At 51.1% G+C, this 27,008-nt stretch overlaps 1 protein-coding gene across 1 annotated transcript in view; it reads right to left on the reverse strand.

Moving 5' to 3' along the window:
• Positions 1-27,008, reverse strand: part of AGAP3 (ArfGAP with GTPase domain, ankyrin repeat and PH domain 3) — a 140,839-nt gene that overhangs the window by 105,294 nt on the left and 8,537 nt on the right. The window contains 1 exon segment of the mRNA XM_077493681.1: positions 19,658-19,745. Within this exon segment, the coding sequence (XP_077349807.1) occupies positions 19,658-19,745 (88 nt within the window).

The following is a 27,008-nucleotide window of genomic DNA, read 5'->3' on the forward strand; positions in this document are numbered from 1 at the left end:
TGTACAGAGAGGAGTACATAGAGGGCAGTGTACAGAGAGGAGTACATAGAGCACAGTGTACAGAGAGGAGTACATAGAGGGCAGTGTACATAGAGGACAGTGTACAGAGAGGAGTACATAGAGGACAGTGTACAGAGAGGAGTACATAGAGGGCAGTGTACAGAGAGGAGTACATAGAGGGCAGTGTACAGTGAGGAGTACATAGAGGGCAGTGTACAGAGAGGAGTACATAGAGGGCAGTGTACAGAGAGGAGTACATAGAGGGCAGTGTACAGAGAGGAGTACATAGAGGGCAGTGTACAGAGAGGAGTACATAGAGGGCAGTGTACAGAGAGGAGTACATAGAGGGCAGTGTACAGAGAGGAGTACATAGAGGGCAGTGTACAGAGAGGAGTACATAGAGGGCAGTGTACAGAGAGGAGTACATAGAGGACAGTGTACAGAGAGGAGTACATAGAGGACAGTGTACAGAGAGGAGTACATAGAGGAGTACATAGAGGACAGTGTACATAGAGGAGTACATAGAGGACAGTGTACAGAGAGGAGTACATAGAGGACAGTGTACAGAGAGGAGTACATAGAGGGCAGTGTACAGAGAGGAGTACATAGAGGGCAGTGTACAGAGAGGAGTACATAGAGCACAGTGTACAGAGAGGAGTACATAGAGCACAGTGTACAGAGAGGAGTACATAGAGGGCAGTGTACAGAGAGGAGTACATAGAGCACAGTGTACAGAGAGGAGTACATAGAGCACAGTGTACAGAGAGGAGTACATAGAGGACAGTGTACAGAGAGGAGTACATAGAGGGCAGTGTACAGAGAGGAGTACATAGAGCGCAGTGTACAGAGAGGAGTACATAGAGGACAGTGTACAGAGAGGAGTACATAGAGGGCAGTGTACAGAGAGGAGTACATAGAGCACAGTGTACAGAGAGGAGTACATAGAGCACAGTGTACAGAGAGGAGTACATAGAGCACAGTGTACAGAGAGGAGTACATAGAGGACAGTGTACAGAGAGGAGTACATAGAGGACAGTGTACAGAGAGGAGTACATAGAGGGCAGTGTACATAGAGGAGTACATAGAGGGCAGTGTACAGAGAGGAGTACATAGAGCACAGTGTACAGAGAGGAGTACATAGAGGGCAGTGTACAGAGAGGAGTACATAGAGGACCGTGTACAGAGAGGAGTACATAGAGGACAGTGTACAGAGAGGAGTACATAGAGGACAGTGTACAGAGAGGAGTACATAGAGCACAGTGTACAGAGAGGAGTACATAGAGGGCAGTGTACAGAGAGGAGTACATAGAGGGCAGTGTACAGAGAGGAGTACATAGAGGAGTACATAGAGGACAGTGTACATAGAGGAGTACATAGAGGGCAGTGTACAGAGAGGAGTACATAGAGCACAGTGTACAGAGAGGAGTACATAGAGGGCAGTGTACAGAGAGGAGTACATAGAGGGCAGTGTACAGAGAGGAGTACATAGAGCACAGTGTACAGAGAGGAGTACATAGAGCACAGTGTACAGAGAGGAGTACATAGAGGGCAGTGTACAGAGAGGAGTACATAGAGCACAGTGTACAGAGAGGAGTACATAGAGCACAGTGTACAGAGAGGAGTACATAGAGGACAGTGTACAGAGAGGAGTACATAGAGGGCAGTGTACAGAGAGGAGTACATAGAGCACAGTGTACAGAGAGGAGTACATAGAGGACAGTGTACAGAGAGGAGTACATAGAGGGCAGTGTACAGAGAGGAGTACATAGAGCACAGTGTACAGAGAGGAGTACATAGAGCACAGTGTACAGAGAGGAGTACATAGAGCACAGTGTACAGAGAGGAGTACATAGAGGACAGTGTACAGAGAGGAGTACATAGAGGACAGTGTACAGAGAGGAGTACATAGAGGGCAGTGTACATAGAGGAGTACATAGAGGGCAGTGTACAGAGAGGAGTACATAGAGCACAGTGTACAGAGAGGAGTACATAGAGGGCAGTGTACAGAGAGGAGTACATAGAGGACCGTGTACAGAGAGGAGTACATAGAGGACAGTGTACAGAGAGGAGTACATAGAGGACAGTGTACAGAGAGGAGTACATAGAGCACAGTGTACAGAGAGGAGTACATAGAGGGCAGTGTACAGAGAGGAGTACATAGAGGAGTACATAGAGGACAGTGTACATAGAGGAGTACATAGAGGGCAGTGTACAGAGAGGAGTACATAGAGCACAGTGTACAGAGAGGAGTACATAGAGGGCAGTGTACAGAGAGGAGTACATAGAGGATGGGGTATATTTCTTCCATTGAGGGACACCAGAAGGATTTGTTGGTTATACTGCCACCAAAGGGGAGGACTGTAGAAAAATCCAGGGCCAGCCCAGAAAAACCTCTCATACTCCCTGCTTGCCTCAGCTTTGTATCCAGGCATGACCATACAGAGGAGAGGAGGGGGGGCCCGGGCACAGAGGAGAGGAGGGGGGGCCCGGGCACAGAGGAGAGGAGGGGGGGCCCGGGCACAGAGGAGAGGAGGGGGGGCCCGGGCACAGAGGAGAGGAGGGGGGGCCCGGGCACAGAGGAGAGGAGGGGGGGCCCGGGCACAGAGGAGAGGAGGGGGGGCCCGGGCACAGAGGAGAGGAGGGGGGGCCCGGGCACAGAGGAGAGGAGTGAGGGCCCGGGCACAGAGGAGGGGGGGGCCGGGCACAGAGGAGAGGAGCGGGGCCCGGGCACAGAGGAGAGGAGCGGGGCCCGGGCACAGAGGAGAGGAGCGGGGCCCGGGCACAGAGGAGAGGAGCGGGGCCTGGGCACAGAGGAGAGGAGCGGGGCCCGGGCACAGAGGAGAGGAGCGGGGCCCGGGCACAGAGGAGAGGAGCGGGGCCCGGGCACAGAGGAGAGGAGCGGGGCCTGGGCACAGAGGGGGGCCTGGACCCCTCAATGGAGTTGAAGAAAAGGATCGCATGAGGAGCAACACAGCCAACAAATCTCTACTGGCCGATGAAAATGTGGGACTGTTGGTAGCTCTCAGGACTTTCCAGTCTAATGCCGGGATCGGATGAGACGGGAAGGTTTGCCCCGTAGAAGGGAGGATTGGGCGGTAATCTTACATATTCTGGGGAACAGAAGCCTGACGCTGAAGAGCCCAAAGAGACCCCCACAGACCCTCTAGAATGAGCCAAAACAATAGTCTGAGGCAGTCAAAGAAGGTCGGACAATAAGCTGGTTAACTTACAGGGACCATCCAGGGAAACAGTCCCTGAATGAAGTGATTACCAAGAGGCCGACTCTCCTCTCAGCCCCTAAACCATGGGGGGAAAATCACCTTCCCAAGAACTGGTCCTGTGGAGGGGAACGGCCACAACTATCTCCGGGATGAGGGAAGTTCTGGCCTTCAACTCCTTGTCCTCGTCCAGGAAGGGTTCTTTGCAGGATAAGGCTGGCATTTCAGACATTCGCCTGGCAGAGGACAGATCACCTTGTGGGCGAGAATGGAAAGGGAAATAATGGGATTTTTGTACTCACCGTAAAAATCCTTTTCTCTGAAGTTCATTGACAGACACAGCTCCTTTAATTCTTGACCGTAGGGTATCATGCCACCTTCAGGAGAGGACTAGGCAGAACAAGTAACACATGTAAAAACAGCAAGTCTTCATAGCTCCGTCCAAGGGGCGGTCCTACTGGCTATAACCCCTCACTCTGCTTCCTGCAGCTGGGTTCATCAAAAAGCAGTACAAACATAAATAGGAAGGGAGGGAGCTGTGTCCTTCAATGAACTTCAGAGAAAGTACAAAAATCCCATTTTCTCTTTCGTTCATTGACTGACACAGCTCCAGTAATCTTGACCATAGGGATGTCCCCAAGCCGTGTCATAACAAGGGGTGGAAATAGCAAAACATAACTTCACCCACAAGAGGAACACCTCAACAGAGGAGTTGCCATCTTAAATGGCCGCCATCAAACCCAGCGGCCAACAGATGCGTTCAAGACAAACTTATAACTTAGAGAAAACATAATTTGCAACCTTACGCAGCCGCCTGGAAAACCTTGCAGCCAAAGCAAGCTTCGGAAGGTGCGCTCACGCCAACTTTGTAGAATTTAGTGAAAGTGTCGCCACCTTACACACCTGGGAGACAGACGCTTGATGTCGGAAAGCCCAGGAGGTCCCAATTGTTCTGGTGGAATGAGCCGTGACAGGAAAAGGGGGCACCCGCCCCCTTTAAGGCATAGGTCTGAACCACGATCTGTCTGATCCACCTAGAAATGGTGGATGATGAGACCGCCAGATCTTTTTTCGGACCAGCCACCGAGACAAACAGAGAGTCTGTCTGCTACGGCTCCCTTCCGGAAGTCAAATACCCACAGAGCCCGGACCACGTCCAGAGAACACAAGGCAACTTCTTTTGGGTGTGCCGGCTTAGGACAAAGGGATGGTAACATGATGTTCTCTCATTTAGATGGAATGCCGAAAACCACCTTTGGAAGAAAAAGAGGGCTGTGGAAGGTAGCACCGCCTTATCCTTGTGGACGACCAAGTAGGGAGACTTGCATGACAAGGCCGCCAACTCAGAAACCCTCCTGGCAGATGTAATAGTGACTAGGAAGACTACTTTCTGAGGAAGCGTCAACAAGGGAACCTCCCTAATGTTTTCAAACAGCGGTTTCTGGAGCGCTGATAGCACCAGATTCAGATCCCACGGAGGTTGAACTGGAGGGACTACGTGTCGAACCCCCTGCACAAAAGTACCCACCAATCAGTGAGTCGCCAAGAGATGCTGGAAAAAGACAGCCAAGGCGGATATCTGTCCCTTGCTTAAAGCCAGTTTCTGGTCCACTCCTCACTTCAAAAACAGCAGTATCCTGGAAACTGAATAGGTGCGCGGACACCACCTCATCTCCTCACACATGGAGATGTAGGCCTTCCACGTGCGATGGTAAATCTTCAGAGAAGAAGACTTCCGTGCCCTCAGCATAGTGGAAATTACCGAGTCTGACAGACCTTAGTCCCTTAGAATCTGGTTTTCAACAGCCATGCCGTTAAAACCAGAGAGGATAAACCAGGATGAAGTATCGGACCCTGCAATAGAAGGTCCTCCTGCATTGGTGGCCACCAAGGAATATCCACCTCCAGTCGTTCTAGGTCGGCGTACCAAGGACGCTGAGGCCAATCTGTGGCAATCAGAATCACCAGAATCCCCTTGGCCTCCACTCTGCGCAGCAGACATGGTAGAAGTTTGAGTGAGGGGAAGGCATAAATCAGCCGATAATGCCCCCATGGAGCCATCACATCTGACACGTCCGCCCAGTGGTCTCTCGTCCTGGACACAAACCTCTGCATCTTCCGATTTAGCCGAGAGGCCAGGAGAACCACATCTGGCGTGCCCCACCTTAGGCAAAGGAGTCGGAATACATCTGGATGCAACGACCATTCCCCTGGGTCCAGCATCTGATGACTTAGGTAGTCCGCCTGCCAGTTTTCTACACCTGGAATGTATATGGCCGACAGGGCCGGCACGTGTCTCCCGTGCAGCAGCTGAGCTCCTTGTTCCTCCTTGATGGTTGCCGGATCGGATGCCCCTGTAGCCTCCTTGACCATGTGGAGAGGCACAGCCTGATTGCCCGAAGCTCGAGCACATTGATTGGCAGTTGTGATTCTTCCTGCGACCAAAGGCCCTGGGCCGACTGTACTCCCAGAACTCCTCCCCCCAACCAGTCAGGCTGGCGTCCATTGTGATCACCGGCCAATGGAGAGGAAGGAACGATTAAAGGGCCCGGAGACCTCAGCCAGAGAAGGGAATCCCTGACTAGTTGGCTCACCTGAATTTGACAATCCAGGGGCAACGGAGATTTGTCCCATTTTGACAAAATCTCCTTTTGTAGGACTCGAGTGCAAAATTGAGCGTACGCTACAGCTTCGAAAATGGCTACCATAAGGCCCTGAACTCGCATGCAGAAGCGCAGTGATGACCATCTGTGGTTCACCAACAACTTCACCGCAGCTTGTCTGACGGGAGAAAAACTCATTTCTGAGGAGTCCAGCAGTAAGCCCGGGTACTCCAGGCGTTGAGTCGGCACGAACACCAACTTTTTTAGGTTCATCACCTCACCAAACTCCCGGAGAAGTCTGCATGGTGATCGCTACATCCTTCCTGAATTCTGAGGCGGGAGCTGCCCTCAGAAGGTCGTCGTCTAGGTAACCCACGATCGCGATCCAACATTGCTTTAACAGCGTCAGAATTGGAGCTAACACTTTGGTGAAGACTCGGGGTGCCGACGCCAGGCCAAAAGGGAGAGCCACAAACTGATAATGCTCTTCCCCAACTGCAAATCGCAGAAACCTCTGATGCCTGAGGCATATGGGTACATGTAAGTACGCGTCCTGGATATCCAGGGAGGCCGGGCAGTCCCCCTGATGGAGTGCAGTGACCACGGAGCGAACTGATTCAATCCTGAACCTTTGTACTTTCACAAAGCTGTTGAGAGCCTTCAAGTCCAGGATTGGATGTACCCCTTATTTTTTGGGGACTACAAACAGATTGGAGTAGAATCCCTGAAACCTTTCCAGCGTCAGTACAGGTACTATCACCCCGCGCAGTAGCAGGTCTGTTTGGGGGACAAGAAAAAACGATCTTGTATCCCAATGAAACCAGTTCGCAGACCCACTGGTCGGAACAGCAGTGAGGCCCACCAAGCTGCAAATTTCCAAAGGCGACCCCCCACCCGAGAGTTGCACCTTCATGCAGTAACATGTTTGCTTGCAGACTTGTTTGCCTTGCGAAACCAGGGACGCATTTGTCCTTCAGCAGGCGCTTTGTCGGACTGGGAATGCTTACCTGCCGACCCTGGTCGGCGAAAAAGCCACTTCTGATCGAAAAAAAGGAGGGCCCTCGTCTAAGGCATGGCTCCTTACCCTTCCAGGACTGTGGGAGCAACGTGCTCTTCCCACAGGTAACATTTTTAATAATGTCATCCAGCGAAGCTCCAAAAAGCCTCTCTCCTTGGAAGGGCAAATCCACCAGTGCTTTTTTAGATGCCTGGTCCACAGACCAGCATTTCAGCCAAATCAGGCGCCATAGCACCACTGCTGATACTGAGGCTCTAGAGAGCAGGGGGACTGTATCCAGGGCCGCATCATAGACATACTTAAGGCCCTCCACCAACTGGTCCACCAGCTCCACGCAGACCAGGGAAGTCTGTTGCAACAACTTTGCCCATTCAGTAAGCATCATGCGACAACAGGGCCATGGCCAACACAGGTCATAACGCTGATCCCACTACCGTAAACATGGACGGGCCACTGCCTCGGCCCTCCTGTCGGCAGGGTCCTTGAAGGCAGGAGTCCCTTCTACCGGAATCGCGGTTATCTTATTAAATCTGGATAGCGGGGGGTCAACGACCGGAGGAGACGTCTATTTTTTCAGGAGGCTCTCCTCAAAGGGGTAACGCCATTCTTCTTGGGACTGAAAAGGCCCCCTGCAGCCTTCCCCATTCCTTGTAGATGAACTTATCAAAATAAGTCAAATACGGAAACACCTTAGGCGTGTGGGCCGGTTAGTGGGACCCAAAAGGGACCGCCAACTCAGCAGAGGTTCCTGCTGCATCCTGTATCTTCAGGGTATCCCGCACCGCCGTGATAAGTGCTCCTACTAGAAGTTTTTCCTGTGCTAAACCCATCATTCTCACTGTCCGAACGGTCCTGGTCCGCATCCTCTGACATGTTAGAACAGGGGCCGCCTGTCACCGCGGGGCCCAAGTCTGAATCAGAGTTCTCCCCAGAAGATGGGGGGGGGGGGCGTTTTTTACCCCCCTTGCGCCCACATGCCGCTTCAACCCTGACAACAAAGGTCTCCAGGACCGCCGACAGAGTCCATGGGCACCTCAGTTTTAGCAGGTGAGCCGGTTGCAATAGCATTGATGTCTGGGGAGGAAGTGCCAACTTCTGACACCATACTGACCCTCACTCGCCTGCCAGAACTTAGGGACTTAGGGCAAGGTACACAAATCCCACCCTCCTAGCTGCTAGCAGACTGATGTGACCCCCGCAGGACTCACCACCCTAACCGAGTGCTACGCTGTGCTGCCGCTAACCGCCCTGTTTCAGTCACAAAGTGCCCAGAATAAAAACCGCGCTGTTCTGGGGTAAACAGACCCCAGCACTAGAGGTAGACAATGCAGAGGCTACAAGAAAATGGCCGCCGGCCATCCTAGCAAAAAAAATCACCAAGAAAATGGCTGCCGAACCTTCTAGAAAATGGCTGATGGCAAAAACACTGCATAAGACTACAGGAAAATGGCCACGGCCCGCGCGGCGGCCTCTCCTCATGCTCAAACAGCCCAAGCACCTCACAGTGAAGAAGAAAGGGTAGAAAAGACAAAAAACGGACCCTAATAGCCAGCGCAGCCACCTACCAAAGCCCAGAGCCCCCCCGGCCAGGTACATACACCGCACCTCATGCCCAGTCACACAGCGGCCCCAGCAGGGGGAGGAGGGAATGAGGTACAGGGAGAAGAAAGGGAAAGTGAGAGACCCCCTAGTCGACCATCAAGGGAATGCCCAGCTGCTCTATCCTGCTGAGGCAGGGAGAGCTGTACTTACCCCTCCTGTCAGGATTGCTGGACGCATTCCACCACAGACCCAACACCCGAGCTGTACGGGGTGGCTGCTGGCCACGGCACACTGACACGGACAGCAGTAGCCTGGTCAGATGTGTGCCCTGGAGCATATAGCTCACCGGCCGCCTCTGGAGTAGAAGGGGCATGACGTGGATGACCCAGCGCGTAGCTAGAACCTGCTCACGCTCAATGGCCAGGCTGGGCAGACTACAAGGAGCTATATTATCCAGCCTGTCACCCAGCCTGGCTGTTGATTGTAGATCACAGGATCTAAATTGTAGAAAAAAAAAAAAAATGAAAAAATTCCCAGGATCAATGATCCCCTCAGGGAGCCAGGTCTTTCTCCTACACTAGGCAGAAAAACTGAGCTGCAGGAATCAGGGGGAGGGGTTATAGCCAGAGGGACCGCCCCCTTGGCGGTGCTGTGCAGTCTTGCTGTTTTTACATGCGTTACATGTTCTACCTAGTCCTCTCCTGAAGGTGGCGTGATAACTAGGGCTGAAACAACGAATCGATTAATCGACAACGAATCGATTATGGAATTAATCGATTACTATTTTCATAATCGATTAATCTGCCAGTAACATAATGGGGTTAAAAATAACTAAAATGAGCCCTTTATAGTACAAAAATATAATTACTACTGTAAATATCACTTTCACTGTTCTACAGTAAAAAAATTAACCCCTTCCAGTAGTGATTATCTGCTTTTTTGACTATGAAGGGATAATTTTACTCTTTTTAACCCAATTATGTTACTAAACATCTTAGGCCTGGTTCACGTCTATGTGTTTGTTGGTGCTTTTTCTAGAAATGCACTACAGTTCATTTACATGGTGTCCTATGGGACATGATCATAGCTGTGCTTTTTTCAGCTGCTGCATATTTGGAAAGGGTCGGGGACTTTTAAGGCAAAACTGTGCTTTTTTTGGTTCAATATACTTCAATGGAGAAGCTGCAGAAAAGAATGTAATGCGTTTCTGCAGCAATTTGTGTTTTTTAATCTGCCCAAAAAAAAAACAAATGCAAAGAACGCAAATTGCAGTAAAATCACGTGTGCAAAAATCAAAATGCACAGCAAAAAGCACGGCAGAAACAGATCAAAAGAAAAAACTGCATAAGTGTGTACCGAGCCTTATGCTGGCCTCACGGATCAATTTTCAGGTGAGAATATTCAGATGAAAAATCTTTGTACATTCGCTGAATGAAAGAATTCTATTATTTCCAAATTTTCCCATAACTGTGGTTGGAAATGACCGTCAATTTGGCCCACTTTTTTTTTTTTTTTTTACACGGTTATTAACCGACTAATCGAAACAATAAATCGGCCAACTAATCGATTATGAAAATAATCGTTAGTTGCAGCCCTAGTGATAACCCTAAGGTCAAGAATTAAAGGAGCTTTGTCCGTCAATGAACGAAAGAGAAATCCAGATTCAGATCCCACCGAGTGGAAGGTCAGTCAGGAGGAAGGTCCTGATCCCACCGAGTGGAAGGTCAGTCTAGAGGAAGGTCCTGATCCCACAGAGTGGAAGGTCAGTCTGGAGGAAGGTCCTGATCCCACAGAGTGGAAGGTCAGTCTGGAGGAAGGTCCTGATCTCACAGAGTGGAAGGTCAGTCTAGAGGAAGCTCCTGATCCCACCGAGTGGAAGGTCAGTCTGGAGGAAGGTCCTGATCCCACAGAGTGGAAGGTCAGTCTAGAGGAAGCTCCTGATCCCACAGAGTGGAAGGTCAGTCTAGAGGAAGGTCCTGATCCCACCGAGTGGAAGGTCAGTCTAGAGGAAGCTCCTGATCTCACAGAGTGGAAGGTCAGTCTAGAGGAAGCTCCTGATCCCACAGAGTGGAAGGTCAGTCTGGAGGAAGGTCCTGATCCCACCGAGTGGAAGGTCAGTCTAGAGGAAGCTCCTGATCTCACAGAGTGGAAGGTCAGTCTAGAGGAAGCTCCTGATCTCACAGAGTGGAAGGTCAGTCTAGAGGAAGCTCCTGATCTCACAGAGTGGAAGGTCAGTCTAGAGGAAGCTCCTGATCTCACAGAGTGGAAGGTCAGTCTGGAGGAAGGTCCTGATCCCACAGAGTGGAAGGTCAGTCTGGAGGAAGGTCCTGATCTCACAGAGTGGAAGGTCAGTCTAGAGGAAGCTCCTGATCCCACCGAGTGGAAGGTCAGTCTGGAGGAAGGTCCTGATCCCACAGAGTGGAAGGTCAGTCTAGAGGAAGCTCCTGATCCCACAGAGTGGAAGGTCAGTCTAGAGGAAGGTCCTGATCCCACCGAGTGGAAGGTCAGTCTAGAGGAAGCTCCTGATCTCACAGAGTGGAAGGTCAGTCTAGAGGAAGCTCCTGATCCCACAGAGTGGAAGGTCAGTCTGGAGGAAGGTCCTGATCCCACCGAGTGGAAGGTCAGTCTAGAGGAAGCTCCTGATCTCACAGAGTGGAAGGTCAGTCTAGAGGAAGCTCCTGATCTCACAGAGTGGAAGGTCAGTCTAGAGGAAGCTCCTGATCTCACAGAGTGGAAGGTCAGTCTAGAGGAAGCTCCTGATCTCACAGAGTGGAAGGTCAGTCTGGAGGAAGGTCCTGATCCCACAGAGTGGAAGGTCAGTCTGGAGGAAGGTCCTGATCCCACCGAGTGGAAGGTCAGTCTAGAGGAAGCTCCTGATCTCACAGAGTGGAAGGTCAGTCTAGAGGAAGCTCCTGATCTCACAGAGTGGAAGGTCAGTCAGGAGGAAGGTCCTGATCCCACAGAGTGGAAGGTCAGTCTGGAGGAAGGTCCTGATCCCACCGAGTGGAAGGTCAGTCTAGAGGAAGCTCCTGATCTCACAGAGTGGAAGGTCAGTCTAGAGGAAGCTCCTGATCTCAGAGTGGAAGGTCAGTCTGGAGGAAGGTCCTGATCCCACCGAGTGGAAGGTCAGTCTAGAGGAAGGTCCTGATCCCACCGAGGGGAAGGTCAGTCTAGAGCAGTGTTTCTCAAATCCAGTCCTCAGGCCCCCCCAACAGGTCATGTTTTCAGGTTTTCCCTCAGATGAAACGGCTGTGGTAATTGCTAAGGCAGTGAAAATAATCAAATCACCTGCAAAAAATAATGGAAAACCTGAAAACATGACCTGTTGGGGGGGCCTGAGGACTGGATTTGAGAAACACTGGTCTACAGGAAGGTCCTGATCCCACAGAGTGGAAGGTCAGTCTGGAGGAAGGTCCTGATCCCACAGAGTGGAAGGTGAGTCAGGAGGAAGGTCCTGATTTCACAGAGTGGAAGGTCAGTCTGGAGGAAGGTCCTGATCCCACAGAGTGGAAGGTCAGTCTAGAGGAAGGTCCTGATCCCACAGAGTGGAAGGTCAGTCTAGAGGAAGGTCCTGATCCCACCGAGTGGAAGGTCAGTCTAGAGGAAGGTCCTGATCCCACCGAGTGGAAGGTCAGTCTAGAGGAAGGTCCTGATCCCACAGAGTGGAAGGTCAGTCTAGAGGAAGGTCCTGATCCCACAGAGTGGAAGGTCAGTCTAGAGGAAGCTCCTGATCTCAGAGTGGAAGGTCAGTCTGGAGGAAGGTCCTGATCTCAGAGTGGAAGGTCAGTCTGGAGGAAGGTCCTGATCCCACAGAGTGGAAGGTCAGTCTAGAGGAAGCTCCTGATCTCAGAGTGGAAGGTCAGTCTGGAGGAAGGTCCTGATCTCAGAGTGGAAGGTCAGTCAGGAGGAAGGTCCTGATCTCAGAGTGGAAGGTCAGTCAGGAGGAAGGTCCTGATCTCAGAGTGGAAGGTCAGTCAGGAGGAAGGTCCTGATCCCACCGAGTGGAAGGCCAGTCTGGAGGAAGATCCAGATCCCACAGAGTGGAAGGTCAGTCTGGAGGAAGGTCCTGATCCCACAGAGTGGAAGGTCAGTCTGGAGGAAGGTCCTGATCCCACAGAGTGGAAGGTCAGTCTGGAGGAAGGTCCTGATCCCAGAGCGGAAGGTCAGTCTAGAGGAAGCTCCTGATCCCACAGAGTGGAAGGTCAGTCTGGAGGAAGGTCCTGATCCCACCGAGTGGAAGGTCAGTCTAGAGGAAGGTCCTGATCCCACCGAGGGGAAGGTCAGTCTAGAGCAGTGTTTCTCAAATCCAGTCCTCAGGCCCCCCCCAACAGGTCATGTTTTCAGGATTTCCCTCAGATGAAACGGCTGTGGTAATTGCTAAGGCAGTGAAAATAATCAAATCACCTGTAAAAAATAATGGAAAACCTGAAAACATGACCTGTTGGGGGGGCCTGAGGACTGGATTTGAGAAACACTGGTCTACAGGAAGGTCAGTCTAGAGGAAGGTCCTGATCCCACAGAGTGGAAGGTCAGTCTGGAGGAAGGTCCTGATCCCACAGAGTGGAAGGTCAGTCTGGAGGAAGGTCCTGATCCCACAGAGTGGAAGGTCAGTCAGGAGGAAGGTCCAGATCCCACAGAGTGGAAGGTCAGTCTGGAGGAAGGTCCTGATCCCACAGAGTGGAAGGTCAGTCAGGAGGAAGGTCCTGATCCCACAGAGTGGAAGGTCAGTCTGGAGGAAGGTCCTGATCCCACAGAGTGGAAGGTCAGTCTGGAGGAAGGTCCAGATCCCACAGAGTGGAAGGTCAGTCAGGAGGAAGGTCCTGATCCCACAGAGTGGAAGGTCAGTCAGGAGGAAGGTCCTGATCCCACAGAGTGGAAGGTCAGTCTGGAGGAAGGTCCAGATCCCACAGAGTGGAAGGTCAGTCTGGAGGAAGATCCAGATCCCAGAGTGGAAGGTCAGTCTGGAGGAAGGTCCTGATCCCACAGAGTGGAAGGTCAGTCTGGAGGAAGGTCCTGATCCCACAGAGTGGAAGGTCAGTCTGGAGGAAGGTCCAGATCCCAAAGAGTGGAAGGTCAGTCAGGAGGAAGGTCCTGATCCCACAGAGTGGAAGGTCAGTCAGGAGGAAGGTCCTGATCTCAGAGTGGAAAGTCAGTCTGGAGGAAGCTCCTGATCTCAGAGTGGAAGGTCAGTCTGGAGGAAGGTCCAGATCCCACAGAGTGGAAGGTCAGTCAGGAGGAAGGTCCTGATCCCACAGAGTGGAAGGTCAGTCTGGAGGAAGGTCCTGATCCCACAGAGTGGAAGGTCAGTCAGGAGGAAGGTCCTGATCCCACAGAGTGGAAGGTCAGTCAGGAGGAAGGTCCTGATCCCACAGAGTGGAAGGTCAGTCTGGAGGAAGGTCCAGATCCCACAGAGTGGAAGGTCAGTCTGGAGGAAGATCCAGATCCCACAGAGTGGAAGGTCAGTCTGGAGGAAGGTCCAGATCCCAAAGAGTGGAAGGTCAGTCAGGAGGAAGGTCCTGATCTCAGAGTGGAAGGTCAGTCTAGAGGAAGGTCCTGATCTCAGAGTGGAAAGTCAGTCTGGAGGAAGGTCCTGATCCCACAGAGTAGAAGGTCAGTCTGGAGGAAGGTCCTGATCCCACAGAGTGGAAGGTCAGTCTGGAGGAAGGTCCTGATCTCACAGAGTGGAAGGTCAGTCTGGAGGAAGGTCCTGATCCCACAGAGTGGAAGGTCAGTCTAGAGGAAGGTCCTGATCCCACCGAGTGGAAGGTCAGTCTAGAGGAAGGTCCTGATCCCACCGAGTGGAAGGTCAGTCTAGAGGAAGGTCCTGATCCCACAGAGTGGAAGGTCAGTCTAGAGGAAGGTCCTGATCCCACAGAGTGGAAGGTCAGTCTAGAGGAAGCTCCTGATCTCAGAGTGGAAGGTCAGTCTGGAGGAAGCTCCTGATCTCAGAGTGGAAGGTCAGTCTGGAGGAAGGTCCTGATCTCAGAGTGGAAGGTCAGTCAGGAGGAAGGTCCTGATCTCAGAGTGGAAGGTCAGTCAGGAGGAAGGTCCTGATCTCAGAGTGGAAGGTCAGTCAGGAGGAAGGTCCTGATCTCAGAGTGGAAGGTCAGTCTAGAGGAAGGTCCTGATCCCACCGAGTGGAAGGCCAGTCTGGAGGAAGATCCAGATCCCACAGAGTGGAAGGTCAGTCTGGAGGAAGGTCCTGATCCCACAGAGTGGAAGGTCAGTCTGGAGGAAGGTCCTGATCCCACAGAGTGGAAGGTCAGTCTGGAGGAAGGTCCTGATCCCAGAGCGGAAGGTCAGTCTAGAGGAAGCTCCTGATCCCACAGAGTGGAAGGTCAGTCTGGAGGAAGGTCCTGATCCCACCGAGTGGAAGGTCAGTCTAGAGGAAGGTCCTGATCCCACCGAGGGGAAGGTCAGTCTAGAGCAGTGTTTCTCAAATCCAGTCCTCAGGCCCCCCCAACAGGTCATGTTTTCAGGATTTCCCTCAGATGAAACGGCTGTGGTAATTGCTAAGGCAGTGAAAATAATCAAATCACCTGTAAAAAATAATGGAAAACCTGAAAACATGACCTGTTGGGGGGGCCTGAGGACTGGATTTGAGAAACACTGGTCTACAGGAAGGTCCTGATCCCACAGAGTGGAAGGTCAGTCTGGAGGAAGGTCCTGATCCCACAGAGTGGAAGGTCAGTCAGGAGGAAGGTCCAGATCCCACAGAGTGGAAGGTCAGTCTGGAGGAAGGTCCTGATCCCACAGAGTGGAAGGTCAGTCAGGAGGAAGGTCCTGATCCCACAGAGTGGAAGGTCAGTCTGGAGGAAGGTCCTGATCCCACAGAGTGGAAGGTCAGTCTGGAGGAAGGTCCTGATCCCACAGAGTGGAAGGTCAGTCAGGAGGAAGGTCCTGATCCCACAGAGTGGAAGGTCAGTCAGGAGGAAGGTCCTGATCCCACAGAGTGGAAGGTCAGTCTGGAGGAAGGTCCAGATCCCACAGAGTGGAAGGTCAGTCTGGAGGAAGATCCAGATCCCAGAGTGGAAGGTCAGTCTGGAGGAAGGTCCTGATCCCACAGAGTGGAAGGTCAGTCTGGAGGAAGGTCCTGATCCCACAGAGTGGAAGGTCAGTCTGGAGGAAGGTCCAGATCCCAAAGAGTGGAAGGTCAGTCAGGAGGAAGGTCCTGATCCCACAGAGTGGAAGGTCAGTCAGGAGGAAGGTCCTGATCTCAGAGTGGAAAGTCAGTCTGGAGGAAGCTCCTGATCTCAGAGTGGAAGGTCAGTCTGGAGGAAGGTCCAGATCCCACAGAGTGGAAGGTCAGTCAGGAGGAAGGTCCTGATCCCACAGAGTGGAAGGTCAGTCTGGAGGAAGGTCCTGATCCCACAGAGTGGAAGGTCAGTCAGGAGGAAGGTCCTGATCCCACAGAGTGGAAGGTCAGTCAGGAGGAAGGTCCTGATCCCACAGAGTGGAAGGTCAGTCTGGAGGAAGGTCCAGATCCCACAGAGTGGAAGGTCAGTCTGGAGGAAGATCCAGATCCCACAGAGTGGAAGGTCAGTCTGGAGGAAGGTCCTGATCCCACAGAGTGGAAGGTCAGTCTGGAGGAAGGTCCAGATCCCAAAGAGTGGAAGGTCAGTCAGGAGGAAGGTCCTGATCTCAGAGTGGAAGGTCAGTCTAGAGGAAGGTCCTGATCTCAGAGTGGAAAGTCAGTCTGGAGGAAGGTCCTGATCCCACAGAGTAGAAGGTCAGTCTGGAGGAAGGTCCTGATCCCACAGAGTGGAAGGTCAGTCTGGAGGAAGGTCCTGATCTCACAGAGTGGAAGGTCAGTCTGGAGGAAGGTCCTGATCCCACAGAGTGGAAGGTCAGTCTAGAGGAAGGTCCTGATCCCACCGAGTGGAAGGTCAGTCTAGAGGAAGGTCCTGATCCCACCGAGTGGAAGGTCAGTCTAGAGGAAGGTCCTGATCCCACAGAGTGGAAGGTCAGTCTAGAGGAAGGTCCTGATCCCACAGAGTGGAAGGTCAGTCTAGAGGAAGCTCCTGATCTCAGAGTGGAAGGTCAGTCTGGAGGAAGCTCCTGATCTCAGAGTGGAAGGTCAGTCTGGAGGAAGGTCCTGATCTCAGAGTGGAAGGTCAGTCAGGAGGAAGGTCCTGATCTCAGAGTGGAAGGTCAGTCAGGAGGAAGGTCCTGATCTCAGAGTGGAAGGTCAGTCAGGAGGAAGGTCCTGATCTCAGAGTGGAAGGTCAGTCTAGAGGAAGGTCCTGATCCCACCGAGTGGAAGGCCAGTCTGGAGGAAGATCCAGATCCCACAGAGTGGAAGGTCAGTCTGGAGGAAGGTCCTGATCCCACAGAGTGGAAGGTCAGTCTGGAGGAAGGTCCTGATCCCACAGAGTGGAAGGTCAGTCTGGAGGAAGGTCCTGATCCCAGAGCGGAAGGTCAGTCTAGAGGAAGCTCCTGATCCCACAGAGTGGAAGGTCAGTCTGGAGGAAGGTCCTGATCCCACCGAGTGGAAGGTCAGTCTAGAGGAAGGTCCTGATCCCACCGAGGGGAAGGTCAGTCTAGAGCAGTGTTTCTCAAATCCAGTCCTCAGGCCCCCCCAACAGGTCATGTTTTCAGGATTTCCCTCAGATGAAACGGCTGTGGTAATTGCTAAGGCAGTGAAAATAATCAAATCACCTGTAAAAAATAATGGAAAACCTGAAAACATGACCTGTTGGGGGGGCCTGAGGACTGGATTTGAGAAACACTGGTCTACAGGAAGGTCCTGATCCCACAGAGTGGAAGGTCAGTCTGGAGGAAGGTCCTGATCCCACAGAGTGGAAGGTCAGTCAGGAGGAAGGTCCAGATCCCACAGAGTGGAAGGTCAGTCTGGAGGAAGGTCCTGATCCCACAGAGTGGAAGGTCAGTCAGGAGGAAGGTCCTGATCCCACAGAGTGGAAGGTCAGTCTGGAGGAAGGTCCTGATCCCACAGAGTGGAAGGTCAGTCTGGAGGAAGGTCCTGATCCCACAGAGTGGAAGGTCAGTCAGGAGGAAGGTCCTGATCCCACAGAGTGGAAGGTAAGTCAGGAGGAAGGTCCTGATCCCACAGAGTGGAAGGTCAGTCTGGAGGAAGGTCCAGATCCCACAGAGTGGAAGGTCAGTCTGGAGGAAGATCCAGATCCCAGAGTGGAAGGTCAGTCTGGAGGAAGGTCCTGATCCCACAGAGTGGAAGGTCAGTCTGGAGGAAGGTCCTGATCCCACAGAGTGGAAGGTCAGTCTGGAGGAAGGTCCAGATCCCAAAGAGTGGAAGGTCAGTCAGGAGGAAGGTCCTGATCCCACAGAGTGGAAGGTCAGTCTGGAGGAAGGTCCTGATCTCAGAGTGGAAAGTCAGTCTGGAGGAAGCTCCTGATCTCAGAGTGGAAGGTCAGTCTGGAGGAAGGTCCAGATCCCACAGAGTGGAAGGTCAGTCTGGAGGAAGGTCCAGATCCCACAGAGTGGAAGGTCAGTCTGGAGGAAGATCCAGATCCCAGAGTGGAAGGTCAGTCTGGAGGAAGGTCCTGATCCCACAGAGTGGAAGGTCAGTCTGGAGGAAGGTCCTGATCCCACAGAGTGGAAGGTCAGTCTGGAGGAAGGTCCAGATCCCAAAGAGTGGAAGGTCAGTCAGGAGGAAGGTCCTGATCCCACAGAGTGGAAGGTCAGTCAGGAGGAAGGTCCTGATCTCAGAGTGGAAAGTCAGTCTGGAGGAAGCTCCTGATCTCAGAGTGGAAGGTCAGTCTGGAGGAAGGTCCAGATCCCACAGAGTGGAAGGTCAGTCAGGAGGAAGGTCCTGATCCCACAGAGTGGAAGGTCAGTCTGGAGGAAGGTCCTGATCCCACAGAGTGGAAGGTCAGTCAGGAGGAAGGTCCTGATCCCACAGAGTGGAAGGTCAGTCAGGAGGAAGGTCCTGATCCCACAGAGTGGAAGGTCAGTCTGGAGGAAGGTCCAGATCCCACAGAGTGGAAGGTCAGTCTGGAGGAAGATCCAGATCCCACAGAGTGGAAGGTCAGTCTGGAGGAAGGTCCTGATCCCACAGAGTGGAAGGTCAGTCTGGAGGAAGGTCCAGATCCCAAAGAGTGGAAGGTCAGTCAGGAGGAAGGTCCTGATCTCAGAGTGGAAGGTCAGTCTAGAGGAAGGTCCTGATCTCAGAGTGGAAAGTCAGTCTGGAGGAAGGTCCAGATCCCACAGAGTAGAAGGTCAGTCTGGAGGAAGGTCCAGATCCCACAGAGTAGAAGGTCAGTCTAGAGGAAGGTCCTGATCCCACAGAGTGGAAGGTCAGTCTGGAGGAAGGTCCTGATCTCACAGAGTGGAAGGTCAGTGCAAGGCCGTCATTTCAGACATTCACCTGGCAGAGGTGAGTTCACTTTGTGGGTGAAAAAGGAAAGTGGAATATCCAGATCCCACAGAGTGGAAGGTCAGTCAGGAGGAAGGTTTCCAGATAAGATAAACGAGATCTGAGCCTTGATGTTGCTGAAGGCCAAATGCTGGACCAGGCCCATCTGCAGAAAGGCAAGGAATCCTTCCAATGAGAATCTCCTAGGTGGAAACCTCACGTCTCGCACCAGGCAAAGTATGTATAATACCGTTTTATTAAAATATGCATTAAAAAATAAAAATCCACACTTACAAAACTGGGACCCAAGAATCATCTGCCAAAGCTTGGTATACAACCAACTCCTCATAACGTTCCAGATGTGACGAAACGCGCAGGGGAAGGCGACTTCCGGTTCACGTGCAACAGCGATTACATACCAAGAACATTCTCTCCTATTTGATTCCTCCCTGGGATGGGCATGAGGTGTCCTGCATAGATTGACCTGGGAAACTGCCACACACTGTCGGCTGCCTATGGCGGATGCACGGATCGGAATTCTGTGATTTATGGAGTAGAGGGGTGAAGATTGGGGCGGTGCAGCTCTCATTTCCCAGCAATCAGGTCTCTTCTAATGGCCTTCCACCCGTCAGTCACACGGGGTGCAGGCACCCCCCTTCCATAGCCAGGCTGGTGATTGGCTGCTATCTAAAGACCGGGACAAGCAGAGATGTCCGGAACACGAAGAAAAGAAAGGAGCTGGAAAACAGACTTCCGTCCTCTGAGGACACTAAACACTGAGGCAGGCTGGGAGTAGGAGGGGTTACCCTGGGCTACATCCTGTAGATGGCGATATAACCGTATAACAGTAGATGATTTCTGGGTCCCTCAATGAACAAAGAGATATCTATATAATCACATTATTCTTCCTCTTCTCCCCGCCATGCAGAGAGATGGAGTCACTGACCTTCTGGAGACTCTTCCTGGACATACGTTCCCGTCAGGTATCGGTGAACCAATGCAGATTTTCCGCTGGAGAGGTTACCCACAATCCCCTGCAACACAACACACAACTTCCTAAAGAAACAGCACTACAAGCAGAACAGCAATTGTCACTGTGGTGGGGAAATGTTTGGCAACAATGTACCACTCTGGGGTGATCAGGGATATATATTGTTTGTAAGAGTGATGGTCACTAACAGCAATCGTCTGAGCTTTCATTCATGACACAATTAGCCCACAGCTATCACATGGTGCAGGGTGCTGTGATTGGCCACAGCTATTACATGGTACATGGTGCTGAGATTGGCTCACAGCTATCACAGGGTGAAGGGTGCTTTGATTGGCCACGGCTATTGCATGGTACAGCGATTGGCTCACAGCTATCACGTGGTGAAGGGTGCTGTGATTGGCCCAGGACTATCACATGGTGCTGTGATTGGCTGACAACAATCACATGGTAAAGGGTACCGTGTTTGGCTCACAGCTACCACATGGTGCAGGGTGCTGCAATTGGCCCACAGCTATCACATGGTAAAGGGGGCCATGACTGGCCCACAGCTATAACATCATGCAGGGTGCCATGACTGGCCCACAGCTATCTCATGGTGCAGGGTGCTGTGATTGGTTCACAGCTATCATATGGTACAGGGTGCCGATTTGTCCCAGGTACCATGTGATCACTGGTGACCAATCACAGATCATACACAGTAGTAATCAATGATGTTATGAATAGATTCTGTTTACTAGGGGTCATGTGATTGTACCACAGACACAGTAATTGCAGATCGCGCCTCTGTGTGCCCCCAGGGGGCGTGCACATGGGAACCACAACATACGGGTACATCGCAGTGCCTGGGGAGCAGTAAATGTACCGTTGGCGGTCAGTAAGTGGTTAAAAAAAATGCTTTTGGATATCATGACTTCCTGTAGATCATATCCCATGACGCACTGCCTTACTTCATCACAGAAAAGGGGCGTGCTTACCAGTCTGGACCACACCCACCTCATTACTATACCACCTTCCACCCATTTCCTATAAAATCTGATTGTACGATCTCTCATCAGCCATGTAGTGCGAGGGTCTCTCCGATTGGATTGGCCAGATGGGACCTCCTATTCCATAGTTCTGGAGATTGTACAATCAGATTGCATAGTGTATGTCCATCTTCCTACATAGGAGAGAGTGGGCGGAGACACATAGTAGGGACTCAATAAAAGCTCCAAAAAACTCTAAGAGTGGAGTGGCATTAACATTTAATAGCGCTGCAAGTGTGATCCGTGGGTTTTTTTTTGCGCCGTTTGTCTTGCGTTCAGAAACGCACAGATGTGAATGGAGCCTCGCTGTATAAACGCACCAATTTCACATTCATTTTAATTAACCCTTTGCTGACCCCCCCCCCCCCGGCCTTTTCTGGAACTTTTTGTTTACAAGTTTAAATCAGTATTTTGTACTCAGAACCCCCAAACATATATATATTGTTAGCAGAGACCCTAGAGAATAAAATGGCGGGTTTTGCGATATTTTATGTCACATCGTATTTGCGTAGCAGTCTTTTAAAAGCATTTTTTGGGGAAAAAAGCAGAGTTAGACTAACCGGTAACTCCTTTTCTGCGAGTCTTCCAGGACAGCCATGAGACCTAGGGCTCCCCCTACCAGGACAGCCATGAGACCTAGGCCTCCTCCTACCAGGACAGCCATGAGACCTAGGGCTCCTCCTACCAGGACAGCCATGAGACCTAGGGCTCCTCCTACCAGGACAGCCATGAGACCTAGGGCTCCTCCTACCAGGACAGCCATGAGACCTAGGGCTCCTCCTACCAGGACAGCCATGAGACCTAGGGCTCCTCCTACCAGGACAGCCATGAGACCTAGGGCTCCTCCTACCAGGACAGCCATGAGACCTAGGGCTCCTCCTACCAGGACAGCCATGAGACCTAGGGCTCCTCCTACCAGGACAGCATGAGAGCTAGGGCTCCTCCTACCAGGACAGTCATGAGACCTAGGCCTCCTCCTACCAGGACAACCATAAGACCTAGGGCTCCTCCTACCAGGACAGCCATAAGACCTAGGGCTCCTCCTACCAGGACAGCCATGAGACCTAGGCCTCCTTCTACCAGGAAAGCCATGAGACCTAGGGCTCCTCCTACCAGGACAGCCATGAGACCTAGGGCTCCTCCTACCAGGACAGCCATGAGAGCTAGGGCTCCTCCTACCAGGACAGCCATGAGACCTAGGGCTCCTCCTACCAGGACAGCCATAAGACCTAGGGCTCCTCCTACCAGGACAGCCATGAGACCTAGGCCTCCTTCTACCAGGAAAGCCATGAGACCTAGGGCTCCTCCTACCAGGACAGCCATGAGACCTAGGGCTCCTCCTACCAGGACAGCCATGAGAGCTAGGGCTCCTCCTACCAGGACAGCCATGAGACCTAGGGCTCCTCCTACCAGGACAGCCATGAGACCTAGGGCTCCTCCTACCAGGACAGCCATGAGAGCTAGGGCTCCTCCTACCAGGACAGCCATGAGACCTAGGGCTCCTCCTACCAGGACAGCCATGAGACCTAGGGCTCCTCCTACCAGGACAGCCATGAGAGCTAGGGCTCCTCCTACCAGGACAGCCATGAGACCTAGGGCTCCTCCTACCAGGACAGCCATGAGACCTAGGGCTCCTCCTACCAGGACAGCCATGAGAGCTAGGGCTCCTCCTACCAGGACAGCCATGAGACCTAGGGCTCCTCCTACCAGGACAGGAAACCCCCACCAGATAAAAGGGGCGGTTCTCCAGGCCCCATGTCAGTATTTCTCAAGAGCCGTAGGCTGTACCTGTAAAACATATGAATAATACAACTTGCAGACAAAAGCGGGTCAGAAGCTGGCTGTCCTGGAAGACTCTCAGAAAAGGAGTTACTGGCAAGTCTAACTCAGCTTTTCTCTAAGCGTCTTCCAGGACAGCCCAGGAGACAATGAGCCGGAACTTACCAGTGTAGGAAGGAACAACTGGCTGAAGGACCTTACGACCCAACGCCTGCTCCTGAGCAGATAGGAGATCCAGGCGATAATGTTTAATGAAGGTCGAAAAACTGGACCATGCGGCAGCCTTGTAAATTTGTTCCGATGAGGCTCCAGGCCTCTCAGCCCACGACACAGACAAGGCTCTTGTTGAGTGCGCAGTGACAAAAGGTGGAGGAACTTCCATAATTTTGTACGTTTCAGAAATAGCCGGCTTTATCCATCTCGCCAAGGTGGCTTTAGATGAGCTCTTCCCATTGTGTGCTCCCAAAAAGAGGACAAACACGGCGTCTGTTTTTCTAAAGGTCTTGGTGACCTCAGAGTAGGCGAGAAGAATTCTTCTAACATCTAAAAAACTAAATTTTCTTTCTTGGTCGCCCTTTGGTGAACTACAAAGGGTTGGCAGTACAATGTCCTGGGACCTGTGAAGTGTACTGGCCACATTAGGCGGAAATCCTGGATCTGTTTTCAACGCAACCCAATCCTCAAAAATTGTGAGGAAAGGCTCCCTCACTGGAAGGGCCTGTAACTCACTTACCCTACGAGCGGAGGTAATTGCCACAAGGAAAATTGTTTTTAAGGTAAGTAACTTAACTGAAATATCCTCTAGGGGCTCAGAGGGGAATTCTACCAGAGTTTGAAGCACCACCGACAGGTCCCAGGTTGGACAACTTCTAACCACTACTGGCCTGGACCTCGATATTGATTTAAAGAATCTAGCTATAGTAGGATTTTCCGAGATCAGCTGCCACCTGTACTTTGAAAGTCCAAAATTTAAGGAACCTCATGAATTAATCTTTGGTTTTCAGATAATCATGAGTTAAATTTCTCCCAGACCTTTGAATATATGGGTCTAGTGACTGGTTTTCTGCAATTTACCAGGGTATTGACTACTTTGTCAGAGAACCCTTGGGCGCTTAGTATCTTTTCTTCAGATACCAGGCCATCAAGTTTAAGGAAACCCCCTGTGGGAGAGACACTGGACCCTGTGATAATAAGTCTTGTCTCTTTGGAAGACTCAGTGGAGGCTTTGAGACCGGCGTCTGTAACAGGGAAAACCATGGCCTCTTGGGCCAGAAAGAGGCTATTAGGATAAGATCGGTTTCTTCTAGGAGAAACTGCTGGAGGACTTCCGGAATTAGCCTGATCGGCGGGAAGGTGGAAAAGAGGCCGAATGGCCATGGATTTGCCAGAACCTCTATCCCCAATGATTGATTTGCTGGGTTCAGAGAAGAGAACTTCTCTGTCTTGCAATTGTTCTGATCTGTGAACAGGTCCACTTCAGGAAATCCCCACCTTTTGGTGAGACCCGCAAAGATTTTGGGATGAAGAGGCCAATTGTCTTGACATACCCGTAGCGGCTGAGATAATTTGCCAGACAGTTTTGGGTCCCCTTCAGGTGCACTGCTGTGATTAGGGGATCAGAGGCGAGAATCCCTTCTGCCCATGATAAAAATCTCCTGGGCAATAGATTGAAGTATCCGAATCCTCAGTCCTCCCTGTTTGTTGAGGTACGCAACAGTAGCGATATTCTTGAGATTGTGACCCCTGATTTCCGTCTGAAATGCCTGCAAGGCTCTCTGAACCGCTAGAAGCTCTCTCTGATTCGATGGAGCTCTTGCTTCCCTTGAGAACCATTCTCCCTGTGCCATTGTGTTGATGAGATCGGCTCCCCATCCCCCAGGAACTCGCATCCGTTGTGATTCTCTGGGATATAGGAATGGAAAATGGTAGACCTCTTGTTGGGCGAAGGTGCGTCGTCCACCACCACAAGCTTCTTTTTATACTCTGGAGGGTAACAAGACCCTTGATTCCAGGGAACTTGCTTCTCCGTCCCAGTCCCTTAGTAGGAACAGCTGTAATGGGCGTTGATGAAATCTTGCCCATGGTCTCTTGAAACTTCTCTCAGCAAGACTGACTGATTGGTCTGTAAGGCTGACATTGTATCATTCTGGAGACCTTTTCCTGCGGGAGAAAAACTTTTTGGTCTACTGAGCAAAATTTTCACCCCAGATATGTCACTTTCTGAAATTAAGGAAGACTTCTCTTTGTTTATTAACCAGCCTAGAGATTGAAGGAAGCCCTGAACAGGCTGGAGATCCGCTAATAACTTTTGGTATGACTCCGCCACCACTAGGAGGTCGTCCAGGTAGGTATCGCTTTTAACCTTAGCGGAGCCTGACCCCCCCCCTCAACACCTTTGTAAAAATGCATGGGGCTGAGGACAGAGCAAAGGGGGGGGAGGGGCTTGAAATTGAAAGTGCCGAATCTCTGTTCCCCGATAGTCTCAAGACTCTTTGGAAGGCTGGATGGATTGTGCAGATAGGCATCCCTCAAATCCAAAAGTTGCCTTGAAGCAATTTGGGTAAAACCGGTTTTTGATTAAGAACACCATCTCCATACGAAAGTGCTTGTACCTGATCGAAAAGGTTTCAAGGCCGGAAGTTCAGGATAAGCCGATATTTTCCAGACAGCTTTCTGATGACAAATATATGGGGGATAAAATCCCTTGCCCTGATCTGACTGGGGAACCGGAATCAAGACCTTTTGATCCATCAATTCTCCAATTTGGAGACCCAAGGCCCTCGCTTTTACCTGGACTTGGGGAGGGAAGGTGGCCAATAATCGCTCTGGTGGCTGGCAAGAAAATTCCAGCCTGTACCCATTGGTCATGAGGTCCAGGATGAATAAACTTGAGGTGACTGCTGCCCACTGTGGGAGAAAAGCCCTCGATCTTCCTCCCACTGGGAGACACGATTCACTGTGGCTTGGCGGGTTGTTGGAGGGTTAAACAAGACGCCCCCTCAACCTCTACCTTTGTGCCCTGCCCAACGCTTTTTGGGCCTCTTGTCACTTTCTCTAGGATCTTACTGCCTACTTTGACCACAAAAAAAACAAACATTCTGACTGTCGGATTTTTCTTGTTCTCTGGAAAGGCCTTTTTTCCCAATCGGCCGTGCGTTCCAGCGCCTCTTGCAGACCTGGGCCAAAAAGATGATCGCCTGTTAAGGGAAGACCACATAGGTGCAACTTTGAGGCAGAGTCACCTGACCAGGTTTTAAAGGGGTTGTAAAGGTTCGTTTTTTATTTTCTACATAGGTTCCTCTAAGCTAGTGCATTGTTGGTTCACTTACCTTTTCCTTTGATTTCCCTTCTAAATGTTTTTTTTCTTTGTCTGAATATCTCACTTCCTGTTTCTCCTCAGTAAACTTCTCACCATCATCCGAGCCGTGGTTAGTCAGCCAGAACAGCTTACTGAACAGCTTACTGAGGAGAAACAGGAAGTGAGAAATTCAGACAAAGAAAAAAACATTTATAAGGGAAATCGAAGGAAAAGGTAAGTGAACCAACAATGCACTAGCTTAAAGGAACCTATTTAGAAAATAAAAAACAAACCTTTACAACCCCTTTAAGCCATAGGCTTCTTATGGCCGAATTCACTAAGGCCGAGGTCCCGGGTGACATTCTTACTGACTCTGCGGAAGAATCAGCCAAAAACCCAACTGCAGGAAAGGGAAAGATTTCAGAATCTGCTCTCTAGGAGGTACCTGCCAACAAACGTGTTTGTATTTGTGTCAACCATATTTGGAAATTCCTGGCTACACAAGTGGAGTTTAGAGCTGGTTTAAGATTCCCAGGCTCTGTGAAGAAGGATATCTCCTCTTTTATCCATCGGATCCCTAAGCTTGCCCATATCGTCAAACGCTAGGTCCGAGGTGCGCCTAACTTTTGTTCCATGGCTGTGATGCGTCCTCTTCACATGGAAACCTTCTTTTTAGGTTACCAGAAAAGAAAGGTTTTCTCTCTGTTGCATCTTCTCCTCTTCTACAGTGCCCTGCGAAAGTATTCACCCCCTTGAACTTTTCAACCTTTTGCCACATTTCAGGCTTCAAACATAAAGATATAAAATGTTTATTTTTTGTGAAGAATCACCAACAAGTGGGACACAATTGTGAAGTGGAACGAAATCTATTGGATTTTTGAAACTTTTTTAGCTAATAAAAAAATGAAAAGTGGGGCGTGTAAAATGATTGGGCCCCCTTGTGTTAATACTTTGTAGAGCCGCCTTTTGCTGCGATTACAGCTGCAAGTCTCTTGGGGTGTCTCTATCAGTTTTGCACATCGAGAGACTGAAATTCTTGCCCATTCTTCCTTGCAAAACAGCTGGAGCTCAGTGAGGTTGGATGGAGAGCGTTTGTGAACAGCAGTTTTCAGCTCTTTCCACAGATTCTCGATTGGATTCAGGTCTGGACTTTGACTTGGCCATTCTAACACCTGGATACGTTTATTTGTGAACCATTCCTTTG

This window comes from Lithobates pipiens, unplaced genomic scaffold (genome assembly GCF_037356315.1).
Source record: "Lithobates pipiens isolate NorthernLeopardFrog02 unplaced genomic scaffold, aLitPip1_a1.2 Scaffold_19, whole genome shotgun sequence".
NCBI lineage: Eukaryota > Metazoa > Chordata > Amphibia > Anura > Ranidae > Lithobates > Lithobates pipiens.